Below are 17,167 nucleotides of genomic sequence, written 5' to 3'. Positions count from 1 at the left end.
GTACAAACAAAGCATTAGTCTTTGCCTCTGAAGACTTCTTTATGCTCAGCGTGGAGTCCTTCAGCGTGTGATAGCACAATGACAGAGGTACTCAAAGCTCCATACCCCTTCTGCCATGAGCAGGGAGGGGATGATGTCACTCTGAACCCAGATTTCCGAACTTCGAGGTCACAGTTGCAATCCCTTTGGTTAGTGGAGAGAAGCTGAGTGTGGCAGTGTGCATTTCTGAGCTCATGGGCATTTGCATATTTGGGATGTTTAGTTATTCAGCATGGTTGAACATAATGATTTAGTTGGGGTTGGTTAAAGGGACTGGATGGGCTGAACTTTGAGGAAGTTCTTATATTTGAATAGCTATCAGGCCACATACACCTGCTTTTCAAACACCTGACTATCTTTTTAAGGACTATTTTTTCTACCAGGGGTTTTGGATGGGCTGAAATAGAGAAGTATTAAAGGGGACTCAGAAGGAATATAGAGCCTGAGAATAAATACCTGAATCAGCCCCTCTCTCCCACTGTTTATTCTCAGCACAGCCTGCATTCTGATGCTTGCTCTCTGAGCAGGTTCAGTGCTGGTCATTAAAACAGATCTTTAGGAATGTATGTCTTTGGGATTAAGGTCACAGCCGGAACAGGCAGCATCATGGAGACTGGTTGATCATGGAGGCTTTCTGGTAGAAAGAGTGGAAAGGCCTCTGAGGTGATAGATAATGGCCTTGTGGGTATCTACTGTTCCGTACATGAACTGCAACCTCTCCTGCAGTGACTCCTGTGTTAGAAGACTTTCCAAAGCACATAGGGCCTATGGCTGTAAGAGTGGCTGACCACAAAGCCATCCATCCAGAGCTGCCTCAGCAAAAAGGGAGGGAAAAAAAGCTGTGTGCATGGGCTGCTCCAGCAGTGCTGTGGGTTTGGAGTGTCTTTAGCAACGCCATGTGTGTGTGTGCTGAGTCCTGGGAGGAAGTTGGGTTGGTTTATTACATAGGTGAGAGCATACGGTTGTGTGCTTGATGCGTCCCATTTAGCTGCCTCATAGGATCAAAGCCTAAAGTGTGTTTCATTTCTGGGTTGTGAAAACACACTTGCTTTTCTGATTCTTGCAAAGGCAGTCTGGGAATGGAGCCCTTAGCTGGTAGTGGTCAGGGAGATCTGCCCTGGTTGAGAGTGGCTGAGGGTCCCATCACCTATTGCTTTTATTAGCTTTTATATATGCCTTCCACCCCTTAAAAATCCTTTGTACACTCACAGGCTTTTGTGCCATTTCTAGAAATAGAGAGCAGCGTGTAGGAGATACAGAAACCTGCCCCAGCTTCTAACAGGTTATTGATAGCACCAAGTGGGAGAAGAGTCAGATTCTGATGATAGCTCCCACTTTTATCTACTGTCATGGCTGTGGAGGCAGCAGCCCCGAAAAACTTGGAGGACAAAAGACACCTCCTTTCTCCCCAGGTAAGGATTAAATAATAGGGAATACCAGGCCTGAAGGGTTTAATTGAAGTTTATTATGTGTATAAATTACATCACCAGATAAGATAATGACAGTGTATCTTCAACAACCGCGTTCTGCTTCTCTCTTAAAAAAACAAAAATGATTGGAAAAAGGAATTAACAAAAGACCTATTCGTGTCATATAAAACAGTCTATAACCCACGGGAGCCATGCGGCTCCACAGGAAAAGTGATCACAGTGTTATCTAACAGTATAAAACATAGAGCAAACATAGCTCCAGGGAGCTTCGTGTTTCTGAGGAGAGACAGATGTCAAAGCTGCATTTCTGATCCTGTAGAAGTTTTTGCAGGCACTCTGTAAAGCAACAACAATTCTTGGCCATTGTTTTTAGCCCTTTCTACCCTTTGCTGATAAAGTTAGTCTCTGAGAAGAGCTCACACCAAGCATGAGGGAGACTTTGCCTGAACCCCCCTTACAGCACTCTGATTCTGGGGAGAAAAAGTCTCCTAATATTAGTGGCAGAGCCAAGATCACAGTACCCGGTGGGGAAATTTCTTTCACAAAGACTGGGGAAGGTGGATTAGTTCAGGATGAGGGAAGGCACGAAGAGAAGGTGAAGCTCCTGCTCCATCACATGGCAAATAAGCCCACGGCAACTGTCATGGCTAGGAAGCCGAGCGCCAGGATCCACCGCACCAGGGGAGTGGTGGGCATCATGTCTGTGTGCCTCCTGTTTGTCCTCTCGCTTTCTTTCCCAGGTGCTGGGCCTAGATCAAATAGGGAGGGAAAAGAAAAGCAAGTGAGAAGAGGTTGAGGGAAGATGCTGCTGGTATGCCGTGCTTGCTGTACCAAGTGCTGGAGCTGCCAAGGGGAAGAGGAGGAAGCCCAGAGGTTCTGCTCTCCTGCCGTAGGTGAAGAAGGGAAGCAGCAGACCTGATGTGGAAACCACAAAGGCTCACAACTACTCTGCATGTACATGAGTACCAACTTGTCTCCTTACAGCCATATACATGTACTGCCCAGCTCCATCAAACCCCTGGTGTGTGCAGAAGATGGTCAAATACTTAAGCGAGAATTTTAAAAGGTGGTTTCTGTCCTACTTCTCACCAATTTAATTGGTTAGGCATCTAATGGCCTTAAACAGTCCTCAGCACTCCAGACATTTTTCCCAGGATGGGATACCTCATCCTATACCAAACTTTTCAGAAAAATCCTACTTTTACGAGTGTGTTGGGAAAGGAGCAGCAAAGTTTCACAGAGAACTTTTACTGCCTTTCCCAAAGAAGTTGCTTTAAGCTTCGTTGCCTAGAGATACGCAGGATGAGGTTTGCTTCTCATTCTTTGCCATGGGAAAACGATGGCTCAGTCCAGCGTGCACTGAAAGATTTCCCTTTTGGTTTCAGAGTGGGTAGGTCATAAGGCTTCTTTATTTGAATCACATGTTATCAGGGAAACCACTCTCCTCTGTAAACGTCTGAGCCAGCTCCTCACTTGGTAACAAGTCTGACTGTGTAAAGGCATTGCTTTGCTTGCAGCTGCTGCTCGGGCTTTGCCCAGTTTGGGACTGACCCTCACCAGGAGTGGAGCTTTCTCAGCTTTGCCAAACGGGTGGGCAGCCCCACTTCCCAGCTGGCTGCGTTTCACCATCTGGATATAACTGCAGCGCTTTCAGGAGAGTTTTCAGTGAATACTTGTAGAAGGTAGAGAAATCATAAGAGGGAGATTTAGTCTGAAAGGACAGGCCACCGGATAGGGCTGTGTGTAAAGAAATACATCCTGTGAGCATCACAGCACCACGGCTGATCTGCTGGGTCCAAAATCGCTGCCTTTGCTCCTGTGAAGTCAAGGCTGGTTTTGACTGTGCTCAAAAGTCACCTTAAGCTCGTTAAAACCTAACAGGAGGAGAGGGCAGTTTTTTCTTGTCAAGTTCCCTTATTGACTGGTTTTCTGGAGAGCCCACGTGTGTCATCCTTGTTCTGACATGTCCAGAAGCAGCTTTGCACACACAGTGCCTGTCCTTGCACTACCTATTGATGGCTGGGGAAGAGATGGGGCAAGCACCTCATGCTCCTTTCTCAGAGGTTTTTACAAACAAGAATAGAGCAAGGGAGGAGAACAAAACCACAAGGGGCGATGTTAAACCCCTGCCCTTAGCAGTGTCTTACCGTGCTCATATGATTTGTTAACGTTCCTCATGCGAAGTTCTGCCTTCAGCTGCGGAGGGTGACCATTTTCCTGGCCCTTAGATACCAGCTCCTGCAGTGCCTCAAACACCTGAGAAGAAGGAACATTGTCTCATTATGAGGCCTCCTGTTTGTCTGCCCCTTTGCCCCTTGCTCCTGCTGTAGCCACTTTAGGAGGCAGATGAAGACACAACTCAGTCCAACTCTTCTGGCACTTTTTGTATAGCACATAATCTGCCTGTGGGGTTAAGAGCATATCTTTCAAACTCCTTGTTCATTTTACAGGTTCTCCCTGAAGCTTCCAGCTCCTTCCTTCTGATGGGAAGGAAAACAAGGTACCTGTGCATCTGGTCAGCATTCACAGAGGACCTGTGGATCTGTACTACAGAGGTAGGACAGATAGGTGGTGATCCCTGCTCCAAGTATAAGCCCTTAATGGCACATGAAAGAGGCTAAATTCAAACTTTAAGGGAGGGAGAACAGCTTTTCAGATACCAGTCTTTCACTAGGCTCCCAGGCTGGACAAGTGTAGCCATCCAACCCTGACTAGCTTGCTGTAATCCACAACTTCCCGTAAGCTCCACAGCAGAAATACCAGCTTTGCCTTTCCCCTGTGGCTATTATCTTATTTCACAGAGGGTGTGGGCAGGCAGGGCTGGCTGTTTGTTACTCACTCGTATATTTAGCAAGAATGCTTTCTTGGCCTCCTCCAAGACTCTCTTCTTAGTGGTGAGATCCATCTCGAGGGCGTTCATTCGGGAGCGATAGAGCTGCTTGAACTTGGTGGCGTTGGAAACCCCATCGAAGGTGAAGAAAGCCAGCCCTTCCCCAGTGCTGGGCAGCTGGAGGGCCTTTTGGGCAATTTTCTTCAGCACTTGCCCTCCAGAGAGGTCTCCCAAGTAGCGAGTGTAGGCATGGGCCACCAGGAGCTCTGGGTGGTTCTTGCCTATGTAGTGGAGCCTCTCGACATATTTCCGAGTAGCCTCAGGACATGGGATCTCATCCCTCCAGTTGCTGCCATAGAAGTACTCCAAGTCTTGCTCCAGGGCAGCTTTCCGGTGCAGCTCCGCTGGAAAGTACACAGGGGCATAAACTGGGTTGTCCTTGTTCCGTTCAATCTCTTCCTCCAGAGCAGAGTAGATGAAGTACAAGGATGCCGTAACCAGCTGAAAGAGAATGAAGAGGTGAGCTGTGGGTGTATATATATGTCTTTTTCAGGTTTTGGGGGACAAATCCTGCTAATGAAAAAGTTAGTTATGAGCACACCCAGTATGAGCCATGCACATCTGTTTCCCATGTAGAAAACAGAGTTACAAGGTGCAATTTAGCCCTTCCCCTCCTGTCTGAGGCAGCATCAGGTAAGACCTAAGTCCTTTCCAGCAGTTGTTGGTCTTACCTGCTCTTAAAAGGTAACTTAACCATCAAGTTAAAGGCAGCTTGATGTAATGGAAACAGGAGCTCTGTTAAATCACGCCTGGTCTATTCTCCTCATCCCCTTGTCCAATGGAGAGGGTATTCCCAAAGGTATATGTTCTACTGCATTGTTCAAATCTGAATGCTTTAGGATGTGGCTTCCCTTTGCATGGCCTTGTAAGAAGATGACACACCCTATTTGTTTTTCAACATACTTGTCCTGTTGGCACCCCACCATCCTGGGAACTGAGGCACCACACTCTCCTCATTCACACTTGCAAGAGGGATTGCCCCAAGGAGACCAGATAAAAGGGGGCTGGAAGCACAGCCTGCCTCTGAAAGATGCCTTTGTGGAGGAGCACTGTCAGGCTGTGTGTTCTCCTTTCTATTTTGAAACCATTGTTATTGTTGTTTTTCCCAGCTTACGCGATGCTTTCTTCCATCTGCCAGCTTTTCCACGTGGTGTAAGACAATCTAGCTGTGTACTTTCCTGCCCCGCACATTCTGTTTTCAGGGGCTGTGTTCATATTTATACCTACACCACCCTTTCCTGACCCTGGAATTCCCTATCAGCCACAAAGGGTGAAACATGAAGGTCTTGCAGTGAGTCAGGTTTGAGCAGGGGTGGGTTACATGGATGACAGGAGAGAAAGCAGGTCACTCTCCCACAAAGCAATCAGTTCTGCAGTAAAAGAGTTACCGTTTCAACTTTTCCCCACTGTGACAGCAAATAGGACTTTGATAAGCACATGGGCAGTGGCTTGGCTGGATACTTGGAAACAAATATTCAGATTCTGAGTCACGTATCAGGGTAGATACATGCATGTGCCAAGACAGTAAACAAAAACAGAGGATTTTAAACAATAACCTGGTAGCCAGCTTACTGGGAAAGAAACAAACTACAGGAACATTGCCTAACAAATGGAGAAAGTATAACTTGCGTGGCTGCTTTCAGAGGCAGGTAGAGTTCTAATGGGAAACATGGCTTCGGAAAGCTGTCATTACTTTTTCAAACCCATGTCACATCTCACTCCCCCGACAGCATGTAAATGTCTGCTACGAAATGGAGCTGTATTCCTGAGGGCCTGGTGTTTTATGTTCTTGCTAGCCTGTCTCAAAGTTCACTGCCTAACCAGCGGCACATTCCTAACAGCAGGAAGTCAGCACCTTAGATTAAATTTGTGCCTGACCAAGTATCCTGAATGTGACCTGTCAGAAATAAGTCGCCTTCTTCCCACTCTGGTGGATTTATTTGCCAAGGAACAATTCAAACAACAAAGTAATTAAGACACAGGTTGGATCGCTAGCTGCTACTTCCAAGACCATGCGTCACATCCTATAGCCTCCCAGGAATTTCTGGCCCAGGTGTGTGCTTTGTTTTTGCCCATGGCTTTGTTATGTGGCTCAGATGCCAGGAATCACGTATCTAGCCAGGTTGTGTGCAGACTAGTATCTGCAAATGTTTTCTATTTTATCTGAGGAATAGCAACAGGCTCCTACCTGTTAGTGTCAGACATGGCTTGCTCAAGTTCAGTCTGCCTTTGAGTTGTTATTGTTCATGAGCTCAGCTCTGGTATAACCCAAGTGACAACTGAAACACCACGAAGTCCAGTGCCAGAGATGATCCCACATCCTCACATTCTTGCCATTCCACCATTATTTCTTGCTGTGGCTGCTTAGAGGGTTGTAAATTTAATATTCTCCCTCTTTTTGGCATTTCAGCCACTCAAGTATCTGCACACAGTCGTATCTCCATTAAGTACCATTGCCAGTAATTAACATGCAGGCTTTTATGAAGAAAATCAATTGCATCAATCTCATCAACCTCTTTGTCTTTTCATCCTGCCTCAGCTTGGCTGCCCACCCTGCTATGCACCATCCCGCCCTGCCTTCTACAAGAGAGATCTCAGGGTGCTGGAGTTTGATGAAGAGCATGTTTTGCACAGGAGATGCTGATACCAGGCAGCTGTAATACACAGGACCTCCTTCCTTGTGTCATCCCCATCCTCCCCCTTTTAGTCCCTGCACACTCCATGTGATCTAACAGTGTATTTCCTGGCAAGGAAATCCCATTCCCAAGCAATGCTGCTATAAAATACCTTAAATTCGTGGAGAGACACCTGCCCCTTCTGAAAGTTCTTCATGAACGGCGTGTTCTCTGCCTGCTCGTGCACCTCCTTGGTAGCTTCCTTCAACAGTTCTGACAGGTCCTTGGACATGCTGGGGAAGAGCAGCAAAACAAACGTCAGTGCTGTTGCTCTCCTCTGGCTAAACAGACCTTACCTCTTTGGGAGAGAAAAGAGTGGATAAGAGGAGGGCAGAAATAGGAGCAGAGCATTCCCGAGAGCCACGGATGGAAACCAGCATCCCAGTCACTGTCCTGAGCAAGTAAAACTTGCCAGACTCCATCCAGAGGTGAAAGCAGGAGCATGCCATTCGCCACAGAGCAGAAACAAGAACAGCACGTGTAAAAGCAAGGGAGAAACATAATACTGTTCTGGCAAAGAATTCCCTCTCCCTCCCATTCCGCTCTCACCTTTCAGAGCTGTGCATCAAGGAAGTCTCCATGTTTATCCAAGTCGTTTCACTCCTCCGTTTCCCTGCTGTTTTTTCTCGCTTGTGCCTTCCTCCTTCCTTCCCTTCTTCTCCCAGGATAGGGAAGCTCTGAGCTGGGCAGCCCACCTCCCGCATCCAGCTTTATACTGGCAAGCCACGTGAGCAGCCAAACCACTGACCTCAGCGTGAGTACAAACTTCTTGCAACACAACTGCACTTCCCTTCCCAGCGTGGCTGGCAGCCTCCCCGCGCCTGCGATCCAAAGGGACCAGAAGGAAGTCACCTGATTCGCCTTGATAACTAAGCACAAACACAAGAGGATGTCCAGCAACTTCTCCTTCAAGGGTGCCTGGCTCTGTAACCCTTTCAGCGCAGTGCTCATGGCAGGCAGAGCCCCAGTGATGCAAGAGGTGCTTATTGTGCTGAGGGCAGATGGGTTGGGCAAATGGGTGGATTTACAGGGCTAGTGCCTGAGGCAGGGAGGGCAGCCTCTTCTCCCTGTGCTCAGCTTCAGTCCCTTGGGACTTCACCCTGCCTGGGGAGCTAATGCAGCACAACTTGAGTATAAACATCTTATTCCCCATGACTGTGCCTATCTATATTCAGAGTCAGGTAACATGGTACTTGTGGGTCATACGATGGGGAGCAGTACAGGTTAGGAGTATAGCCCCTGCATGGCAGGGAGCACAGTAAGGACGCTGGGGCATGTACCTGTTGTGGGCACCGAGGGTAATGTGGCTGTGGTGGCACATGCATGCACCAGCTCTGGTCTGCAAGCACCAGAACTGCCCTTGCACAGTGCTGAGCAGTGGGGAATAAACCCTGTCACATCACACAGAGACAGCATGGGTATGCCAGCACTGGTGCACAGCAAAAGGCTTTCCAGACTCTCTTCCACATGGGCATAAATACCATCTGATTTGTGTGGCCGGCGACTTGTCTGTTACCCCTCCTGTGTGCAGGGTGATTTAGGAAAACAGCACTCCGTCTCCTAGGCACACAGAAGGCTGGGGTAACGGGTGCACTGAAAAGATGTCATACAAGGCTTGGGGGACACTGAGGAAGTCTGCAGAGGGTAAATAATTTCTCTGATCTGGGAGTTGGACAAGGTGCTTCTACCCATAGCTGGCTGCTCTGCTGTTTTGTCTGGTGGTCCACAAGGCAGCCAGGGGATGAAGTGGGACCTTTCTTTTCCAGCTGTAGCTGTCCTGGGAGCAGCTGTACTTGGGAAAAGCACACATTTTGTGATCAACCCAAAGAGCTGAGCACTTAAAGTCACCATTCCCTTGATGCTGCGGGTGTCAGAAACCCCTGTGCTGCGGCTGTGCAGGGGGTGGTGGGGAGGCAGAGCCTGGGGAAGAGGGAGAAGGACTGGGGCATCTTCTGTCTATCTGTCCCCACGCTCCTTGCACGTCTCCCTATGACTGCACCTACATGTGAACATAACTGGGTTAAGTGCTGCAGGATAGAAAGGTGTCCTGGAGGAAATACACTTCCACACTTGTTTTGCAGCTCTAACAGACATCTGGCATGCAGTGTAGCTACTCAGGAAGGATTACTCAGCGCTTCCACCCTGACTCAGCCACACTTTTCCTGTCTTGCTTTGTCTTTTAAAGCACCAGTGCACACTAGCAAAAGCTGTCACCTTCCACTCTTACCCCCATTTCATTGCAGACAACTTGCTGCTGGCTTGCTTGCTTTTCTATAAGGTAAAATAAATATATCAGGGCTGCATGGCAAATCCCTCTGGAAAACACTGATGCCATTTTTGGCCATAGGGATGGCCCCAAAATGAACGTTTCCCTCTGGCATTGCTCCTTAAAGCTCAGATTTTCTGTTCTTTTCAGTGAGTCCTATTCTGACACGGGAAGCTGGAGCACAGATTGAACCTGTTGCTCTGCTGGAGGGAAGTAGGAAATACATATGAATATGAAAATTAGTAATATTGTTCATTGCATGAGATAATATGAAAATAAACCCAACCCTCAAGTCCTGTCTTTCACCTTTGTTATGCAGCTCTGGTAACACACCCAGTTCCTCCCTAAGGACTTTCTGGTTGCTTTCAGGCCACTGCTTTTGTCCCCTGCCTGCCTCATTGCAGGAGGCTGCATGCTTGGAGGCCCTGTAAAGGATGCATCTAAAAGGTCCTCCCCCTTCCTTGCCATCCAGGGTTGCAGTAGATGGGGTTGTAAGACTGGGAGAAGAGAGTGATGGTGTGTAGTCATTTCACTGTCATTCCAGGTAAAATAATCATTCCCAGGAAGAAGCGCTGGCTTGTAACCACACTGCCCCAGGACATGGAGCCAATTTATCCAGTTCTGGATCTTGTTGGGGCTTCACCTTCTCCTGGGCTGCTCACAAGAAATGAGGTCCCCATGGAGCTCACCTCTGCTATAAGCTTTTCCATAGAGGTAGGCAAGCAAGCTGTGCTCCATAACTGATTTATGCTGCCTCATCTCAGCTGATCAGGGTCACTTGGGATGGAGCAGCTGTGAGATGGGACCCAGCTCTCCTAAAAGGCCCAAATGCCCTGCAGCAAGATGGAAGGAGAACTGAAAGTGGGGTGTCATCATCTTTGCAGTTGCTGGCTTGGGGCGTTTCTGGTTCCATCCAGTGCTTTGCAGAGAGGACTTGTATTGCTTCTGCTGTGCTGTTGCTGCATGCCATGGGGAAGGTTAATGACACTGAGTGTGCCAACGTGCAGGCAGAGATTTGTGAGGACCCATCTCTTCTATGAAGAGAACCTGGGAAGCTGGCACCAGAGGGTGATACACGGGGAAGGAGGTGTGTGCTTTTAGTGGAAGGAGCACACTGGCTCTGGGAGCAGCTCACTCCATGGAAAGCAGAGGCCAGCCCGCACCCAGGTCACTAGGGGATTCTGCTGGAATCTCAACCAAGTGTCAGACCTGTGGTCTCCACCGTACCTGCCAGAAGTCCTGTCACCTCCTACTCTTGCAGTGGAGGTGTGGCTGTGTGGTGCCAGAAGTATTCACTGTGAGGGTGATGTGCCTGGGCATTTTCCTGGGGTATTTCTAGCAAAACTGAATGAAGTAGCCTCAGGTGGGATATTTGTCACTGTTCCTGCTGAGCTTTAAAGCCTCTGTCTGCACTACCAGAACTGAGGAAATACTTTATCAAGAAATGGTGTAAATCAATGGTTAACAACAACAGAAAGTTACTGAGGAGTCCGTTGGTATAGGAAAGTGGGGGATTTTCTCCTCTTTATACAGTTAACAAACAGCCTGTTCTGCCAATAGATCTATGGTTAAGCAGGCAGTAACGAAGTGCAAAGTCAGCTCTCTTGAGGCTGCCTGGAAAGCACTGACTGTTCCATGCTGGACTCCATCAGGCAGCTCCCTCAGCTCCTTCCTTTGGGAACGCACCACCCGGTGAAACCAGCCTTAACCAGCAGGCTGGGAGGGGTTAATGCCGGTCTCGGACCATGACACAGCAAAACTCAGCTGCCCGGGTTGCACACGGAAAGCTGACTCAGTAACCGGGAATTGCTGTGTAATTGCAGGGAAGGGGAAAAAAAAAGAAGTTGCGATAACCGCTTTAATAACTTGCTGAAGAAGGGAATCAGTGCTGGAGTTTCCAGGGATACTCTGTGGGTTAATTCATGTTTACCAAAGGGAGATTGCCCGGTCCTGGCAGAACTGACTGTGCTCACTGTGGTCAGCATCAAACAATCCACACCTGGATCAAGGGTAGAGGTAGAAAAAGGAAGGTCAGGAGTGCAGTGCGCTGGCAGACCTAACAGGAAAGGTCCTCCAGCCCAGCACTGCTGGTGCCATGGCTGTGCTGGGCAAACCCCATACACGGGAACCTAGAGACAGCGTGGTGGGAGGTGGAGGTGCAGGGAGATTTCTCAGGCATAAAGAAGCCACCTTGACAAAAATAGGAGACACAGGTTACAATACGTGTTTCTATGGATGTATGGATATATGTGTGCTGCAGCACATGGGAGATTTACATTAGACATCAGGAAGAAGTTCTTCCTTGTGAGGGTGGTGAGGCCCTGGCACAGGTTGCTGTAAGAAGCTGTGGCTGCCCCATCCCTGGCAGTGTTCAAGGCCAGGTTGGACAGGGGTTGGAGCAACCTGCTCTAGTGGAAGGTGTCCCTGCCTGTGGCAGGGGGGTGGAACTGAGTGAGCTTTAAGGTCCCTTCCAACCCAAACCTGTCTGGGATTCTACAAGTGTCTCCAGCACATAGCTATGAGCGAAGAGAGCGCTGTGGTCTGGCTGGGAACAGAACAGGGAGGAGGAGGGAGAACAGAGTGAACACCCCACAAGGCATGTGCCTGCTTTGTGATCAGACCCAGGTCCAGCAGTGACCTACAAGCGTGCAGCAGTTCTGCAGGTTACGGGTACATTGAGCTGAAATTCCGGGATAGGGTGCATAGAGCTCACCACACTCCTTGGAGCCTTGGTGGTGGCAGGGATCAATCGGTGCACTGCTGAGAATTGGCTTTGGGAGCAAAAGGGAGGTGTGGAAGGGAGCAGGGCAGAGTTAGTGAATAAAAGCCTCATTTGTGCAAATGTTTCAGCCTGTGCCTCTTCCTTTGTGTCAAAGTCCTGACTGCGAGACAGGACGGACTGTGAAAACTTGGGTTTGAAAATCACACGTACGCAGTAAGGAGGACTTTGTACCACAGCTCACAGGGAAGGGGAAGAGATGGAGCTGGACACCAAGGTTTGCAAAGGGAGTGAGAAGCCAAAACCCCCCTTCAAGGCTCCCAAACCACCCCTGCGTGCTTCCCTGCCCTGCGGGTATGGAGCCACTCTCCTCCTCCTCCTCCTGCATGGGGCTGTTTCTGGAGATTTCTCCCATTGTCCCAAGAAGCGGGACCGGATCCAAGAGCAGCAGCTGCAACCTCAGTGCGCAGGAAACCGCCCCTTAATAAACAGCCTCATGTGGACCTTGCTCTGCCGTGACTCAGCAAAACAGCCCCCGACACAGCACAGAACCTTTACTCAGCACTTCGGGGCAGCCCGCGCTGACCCTGACTCAGCAGTACACCCACGCTGGGGAAGGGGTGAGTCAGCGTTAGTGGGGTCTGGGGGTTCACGCAAGAGTGAGGATGCTATGCAGGACGTGCAGCATCACCACCAGCAGCAAAACACTGCTAGCCCCCTGTAGCTGCACCCGGCAGGCTGGGAAAGGCTAGGAAAGCTGTACTCTTCACTGACATGGGGACATGGAGGGAGCTGTGGTTATCTGCCCTTGGAACCAGGACAGTCACTCCTCCATAGAGGGAATAAAGTGAAGGGAGCACTGCTCTCTGAGTGCTGGATGGGCACCTGGCTTTGCCTGTTGTATCTCCAAATCCAGATGATAAGAGGGTGTGGGAATGAGTTTATTTTAGAGGCTGGCATGCAGAGAGTGCCGAATTTAAGTGGTTTACCCAAGGCCACACAGGGTGTCTGTGGCACAGCCTGTGACCCTCCCTTCTCCCTCCCTCTGTCATTGCCAAAGATAGCTCCTGGCAGGCGAGACTGTATATACACCACTGCCACCCCCGCCGCTGCTGTTCTGAAAGGGTGACGGCTACATGCAACCAAGAACACCTAAGCAAAGACAGGTGAGCAAGGGCAGGTGTTTCTTCATTTAGGGGCAGAGTGGGCTCAGTGTTGGAGAGCGCCGTGCAACACAGTGACTGCAGCCACTAGTGCAAAAGAGCAAGAACATCCTCCCCCCCCCCCCCCCCCTTTTGGGGAAGGCTTTTCCTGGTATCCTGGGCACTGAGGAGCCAGGGCTCTGTCAGCAATGTGTGGCACAGACCCCCTTCCCCTGCACACTGCCTAGTACAGGGGGACATTGATGCCATGGCTGTGGCTCTTAAGTTAAATAATCACAGACTGGTTTGGGTAGGAAGGGACCTTCAAGCTCATCCAGGGGGTTCCAACCTCCTGCCACGGGCAGGGACACCTTCCACTAGAGCAGGTTGCTCCAAGCCCCGTCCAACCTGGCCTTGAACACTGCCAGGGATGGGGCAGCCACAGCTTCTCTGGGCAACCTGTGCCAGTGCCTCACCACTGATGTCTCATAAGGAAGAATTTCTTCCTAATATCTAATCTAAATCTCCCCTCTGCCAGGTTAAAACCATTCCCCCTTGTCCTATCCCTACCTGCCCCTGTAAAAAGTCTCTCTCCAGATTTCTTGTAGGCCTCCTTTAGGCACTGGAAGCTGCTCTAAGGTCTCTCTGGAGCCTTCTCTTCTCCAGGTTGAACAATCCCAGCTCTCTCAGCCTGTCTCCAGAGCAGAGCTGCTCCAGCCCTTGGAGCATCCTCATGGCCTCCTCTGCACTCACTAATAATCACTAACAAGAGCGTCTGGGCAACATGGGATTGGAATTAAAGCCTTCATCTGCCTGCTGGGAGCAGTCTGACAGAGGTGAGAGGGACTGAAGGTGCTTGGCATGGGGTGAGCATCCCCTTATCTCTGCTGGTGGCTGATGGTGGGAATTGCTGCACTGAAGGCAGCAGGGATGGCAGAGGCACTGCAGGCAGGGGATTACCCACACCCTGTGGACTGAAATCATGCAAAGGAGCTCAGAGAAACTGGCATCTCCTCCCTCTGAGGCTGTTCTGGTATTTAAGGCCTGTTTTTTTCTTCTGGTCAAGGAGCTAAAAATACCACTGAAGTGCCTCACAGCAGCTTTTATAAACACAGATTTTCCTGCCTCTTAGTGCCGCTGAAAGAGCCTCCCCTAAAGCCACAGGAAAGCTGTGTCCTTGCCTCACCCCACCCTCAAATATACCTAGTGCCTGATCCATGATTTGCTGCCAGGATTGTCCAGGATAGCACAGTGCCCAGAGATGGGAACATGCAGCTTCTCTGTGCTGGGTGGGTTTACTGATCCCAAGCCCTTCTCCCTGGTTCTGTCCTTGCCAGGGCTCATAAAACACTCCTGTATCCCCCAGCCAGGGGCTCTCAGCAAAGACCATGGTCCAGCCCTGCAGAAACAGGGCTGGAGGCAGCACAGAATCAACTTCTGCTCCTATGGAATGATCCTGTCCCCCCTCACCCATCTCCATCCCTCTGACTGCTGGTGACCCCATTGGGATGGGGAAGCGAATCTGCCCACTCATGCAGTGCAAACCCACTGCGGTTCCTATACACCCTCGCACACACGGGATGTTGCAAAGACAACGACAGATCGGGAAGGGGAAGCTTTTGATTCCGAGCACGTGTCTTTGAGTCTCCATCACTGACATAAAGCAACAGTGACACTTGTTCGCACAAAACGTGGCAGAGCTGCCGTGTGGGGTGCTGTGGGTGCCATAAAGTGAGAGGAAAGCAGCTAAGTTAACAAAAGAGGAATCTCCTCAGAGCTAGCAACCACCTTGGCATCACCCTGGTACAAGAAGTCACTTCTGCCTGCTTGGTCTGGAAATGTCTTCAGAAGGAACAATACAAAACCCAGACTGGCTGTCAACAACTCCTGGTTGTGACCACTGGCCACCTCCATTTCCTCGCTTCCAAGCACTGGGGTATCCACTTTTCCTGTCAAGTGTTTGCACGTTTTCCTATCCTTCCTTTTTTTTTGTTTCTTTCCTCTCATCTTGTGCTTCCATTTGCTTATGCCCCCACAAAGGTAAATATGAGTTACCTACAGGAATGGTTTCCTTCCTTCATAACCCCTCTCTCTGCTGCCCACTGGCTCCCCACCATACATCCCTTCACAGCATCTCTATCTGCCCTAAGCAGAACCACTAACAGTGATCTGAAAGGAAGTGGAAGTGGCTTTAATCTCATTTAGTGAAGGAAGGGAGAATTTTATTACCCATATTAAGCTCTGAGGGAGTTTTGACATGGCAGAGCAACATAAAAGTCCTGTGGGATGGAGAAAAGCCCTCCCAGACACTTCTGTGCTGATTTGTGAGATGATGCTGTGGAAAATCAGGAGGTATTTTTGTTAACTGCTCTTTAAAGCAAATAAGATCATGTACTATTTGGAGGCTGGTAGTAGGGAAAAGAGAAACTTGCATATTTTTGCCTCTAAGAACGCTGGTGTGCCAAAAACCACAGAACCCAAACATCATGGAAATTCACATTAACTTTCAGCATATATTTGATCTTTAGAGACTTGGAGCAACTCTGACCCAGTCCACAGAAGTTACGCTTTCCTTCAGCTTACATAGAAGCAGCTATTCTGGGTTATGCAAAAGAGTTGCTCGGGTCGGGATCCTGTTCCCAGCGTGGTTATTAATGGATGTTTGGAACAGCGGGAGCACTCCTTCCCCTGCGGCTCCTGTGCAGTCCCAGTGCATGAATCCATGCTCTGGAGCGGTCGCTGTGTGAGCCCACACTGCACTGGGATAATGGTCTCAGCATAACACTTGGAATAAGGAAAAGCTTTGTTTTGTTTTGTTTTGCTTTGTTTCCAGTGGTTGCACAGCCTGCTGAGCGGGTCATTGCGATGCCAGGGGCTGTCCGCTGCAGTGTGACTGGCGCTGAGTGTGTGAGGGACCACAGCCATCTGGTGGTCAGAAGCCAGCACGCAGCGTTTGTTCTTAGAACAGCAAGATTAGAAAACGCTTCATAAAGGGAAAAGTGTTTAAAGGAGTTGTTTATAGTGGTGTCATCTTATATTTTCGCAGTCATAAAGCAGCTTTTGCCAGTGCCACCCCCCTGGCCTCGGCTTACAATAATCCCTTGCAGAGCTGGCAGGTTGGTTGTTTTTCCCTCAGGTTCCTCCTCAAAAGAAACCTTGCAATATGATCCAAGCTATCACCAGTATAACCTATAACAAGTGTGCCAGTACTAATTTGGGCATGGAAAGATTCCATGCCCTCGTCCCCATTTTTCATGTTTTCAGGTACATCATCCTTGTAGGACAAATCTCTGCCTGGGAGTCCCGTAGGCTGGCTGCGTGGTGGGGAGGGCATGGGCTCGCTTGGAGGGGCATGGGTTTTCACCCGCTCGTCGTCTCTTAAACTGACCCCACTTGGCAGCCGCCAAAACCACTTCCCACATGTTCTCCCATGACAGAAATAGCGGTGAGCCCATTCCCCTGTGTTCAGGTCTTCCTCAGATACCGTCCCCTCTCAGCTTTGCCAGCTCCTTTGCTGCCTGTTTGGGGAGGAAGGAAACAAGGTGAGGATGGAGAAAGGGTCCTCACCCTGAGAGGGGCTCAGGACACCCCGGGGGGGTGGGGGGTGGCAGGGCGGAGCAAGGAGGAGCTTTATCCCCAGAGCCATCCATTGGGGATGGATTTGTTTGACTTTCAGAGGCAGCCACAGGCAATGCACAGAGGAAGGTGGAGACACCGAGAACTTGAAGTGCTCTCTGAGGCATGAACTGGTGTTTGAAACGTTTGAAGCCAGAAGCCCTCCCTTCCCAGCAGAGCCAGGTAGCCCAAGTCCAGGCACTGACAAGAAGGTTTGGGTGTCAGAGACTTTGCTTCAGAAGCCATTCTGGCCCCACAGTTGCAAACCCCTCCAGCCTGGGCACCATCATGCCTCTGCTCTTGCTGCTTCTCTTGTGGGAGGTCCAGGAGGGAAAAGCATTTGGCCCCTTTGCCTTTCCTTCTTTGTTGAGACTGGAAAGAGGGAAGCTTC

General features: G+C 49.7%; 1 protein-coding gene across 1 annotated transcript; it reads right to left on the bottom strand.

Moving 5' to 3' along the window:
• Positions 1–1,489: 1,489 nt before the first annotated feature.
• Positions 1,490–7,744, bottom strand: HMOX1 (heme oxygenase 1). The gene is made up of 5 exons (XM_062602627.1): positions 7,584–7,744; positions 7,147–7,267; positions 4,309–4,800; positions 3,617–3,725; positions 1,490–2,218 (listed from the first exon to the last, which is right to left on the bottom strand). The coding sequence occupies exons 1-5, from the start codon at positions 7,736–7,738 to the stop codon at positions 2,082–2,084; spliced, it is 1,014 nt and encodes a 337-aa protein (XP_062458611.1). The 5' UTR covers positions 7,739–7,744; the 3' UTR covers positions 1,490–2,081.
• Between the last annotated feature and the right edge of the window lie 9,423 nt (positions 7,745–17,167).

The sequence above is a fragment of the Pezoporus occidentalis genome, unplaced genomic scaffold, assembly GCF_034315485.1.
Source record: "Pezoporus occidentalis ecotype Australia unplaced genomic scaffold, CSIRO_AGI_Poc_V1 ctg78, whole genome shotgun sequence".
NCBI classification, from domain to species: Eukaryota; Metazoa; Chordata; class Aves; order Psittaciformes; family Psittacidae; genus Pezoporus; species Pezoporus occidentalis.
The sequence above is the reverse complement of the archived record's forward strand: the minus strand, read 5'-3'. Positions and strand labels throughout refer to the sequence as shown.

Bases quoted from the DNA above. Each gene is read 5' to 3' on its own strand.
- HMOX1 (XM_062602627.1), bottom strand. From the start codon at position 7,738: ATGCGGGAGGTGGGCTGCCCAGCTCAGAGCTTCCCTATCCTGGGAGAA. The intron at 7,268-7,583 runs GTGAGAGCGGAA...GCTCTTCCCCAG, and splicing joins TTGATGCACAGCTCTGAAAG to CATGTCCAAGGACCTGTCAG. The intron at 2,219-3,616 runs GTAAGACACTGC...TATTTGATCTAG, and splicing joins TAACAAATCATATGAGCACG to GCCCAGCACCTGGGAAAGAA.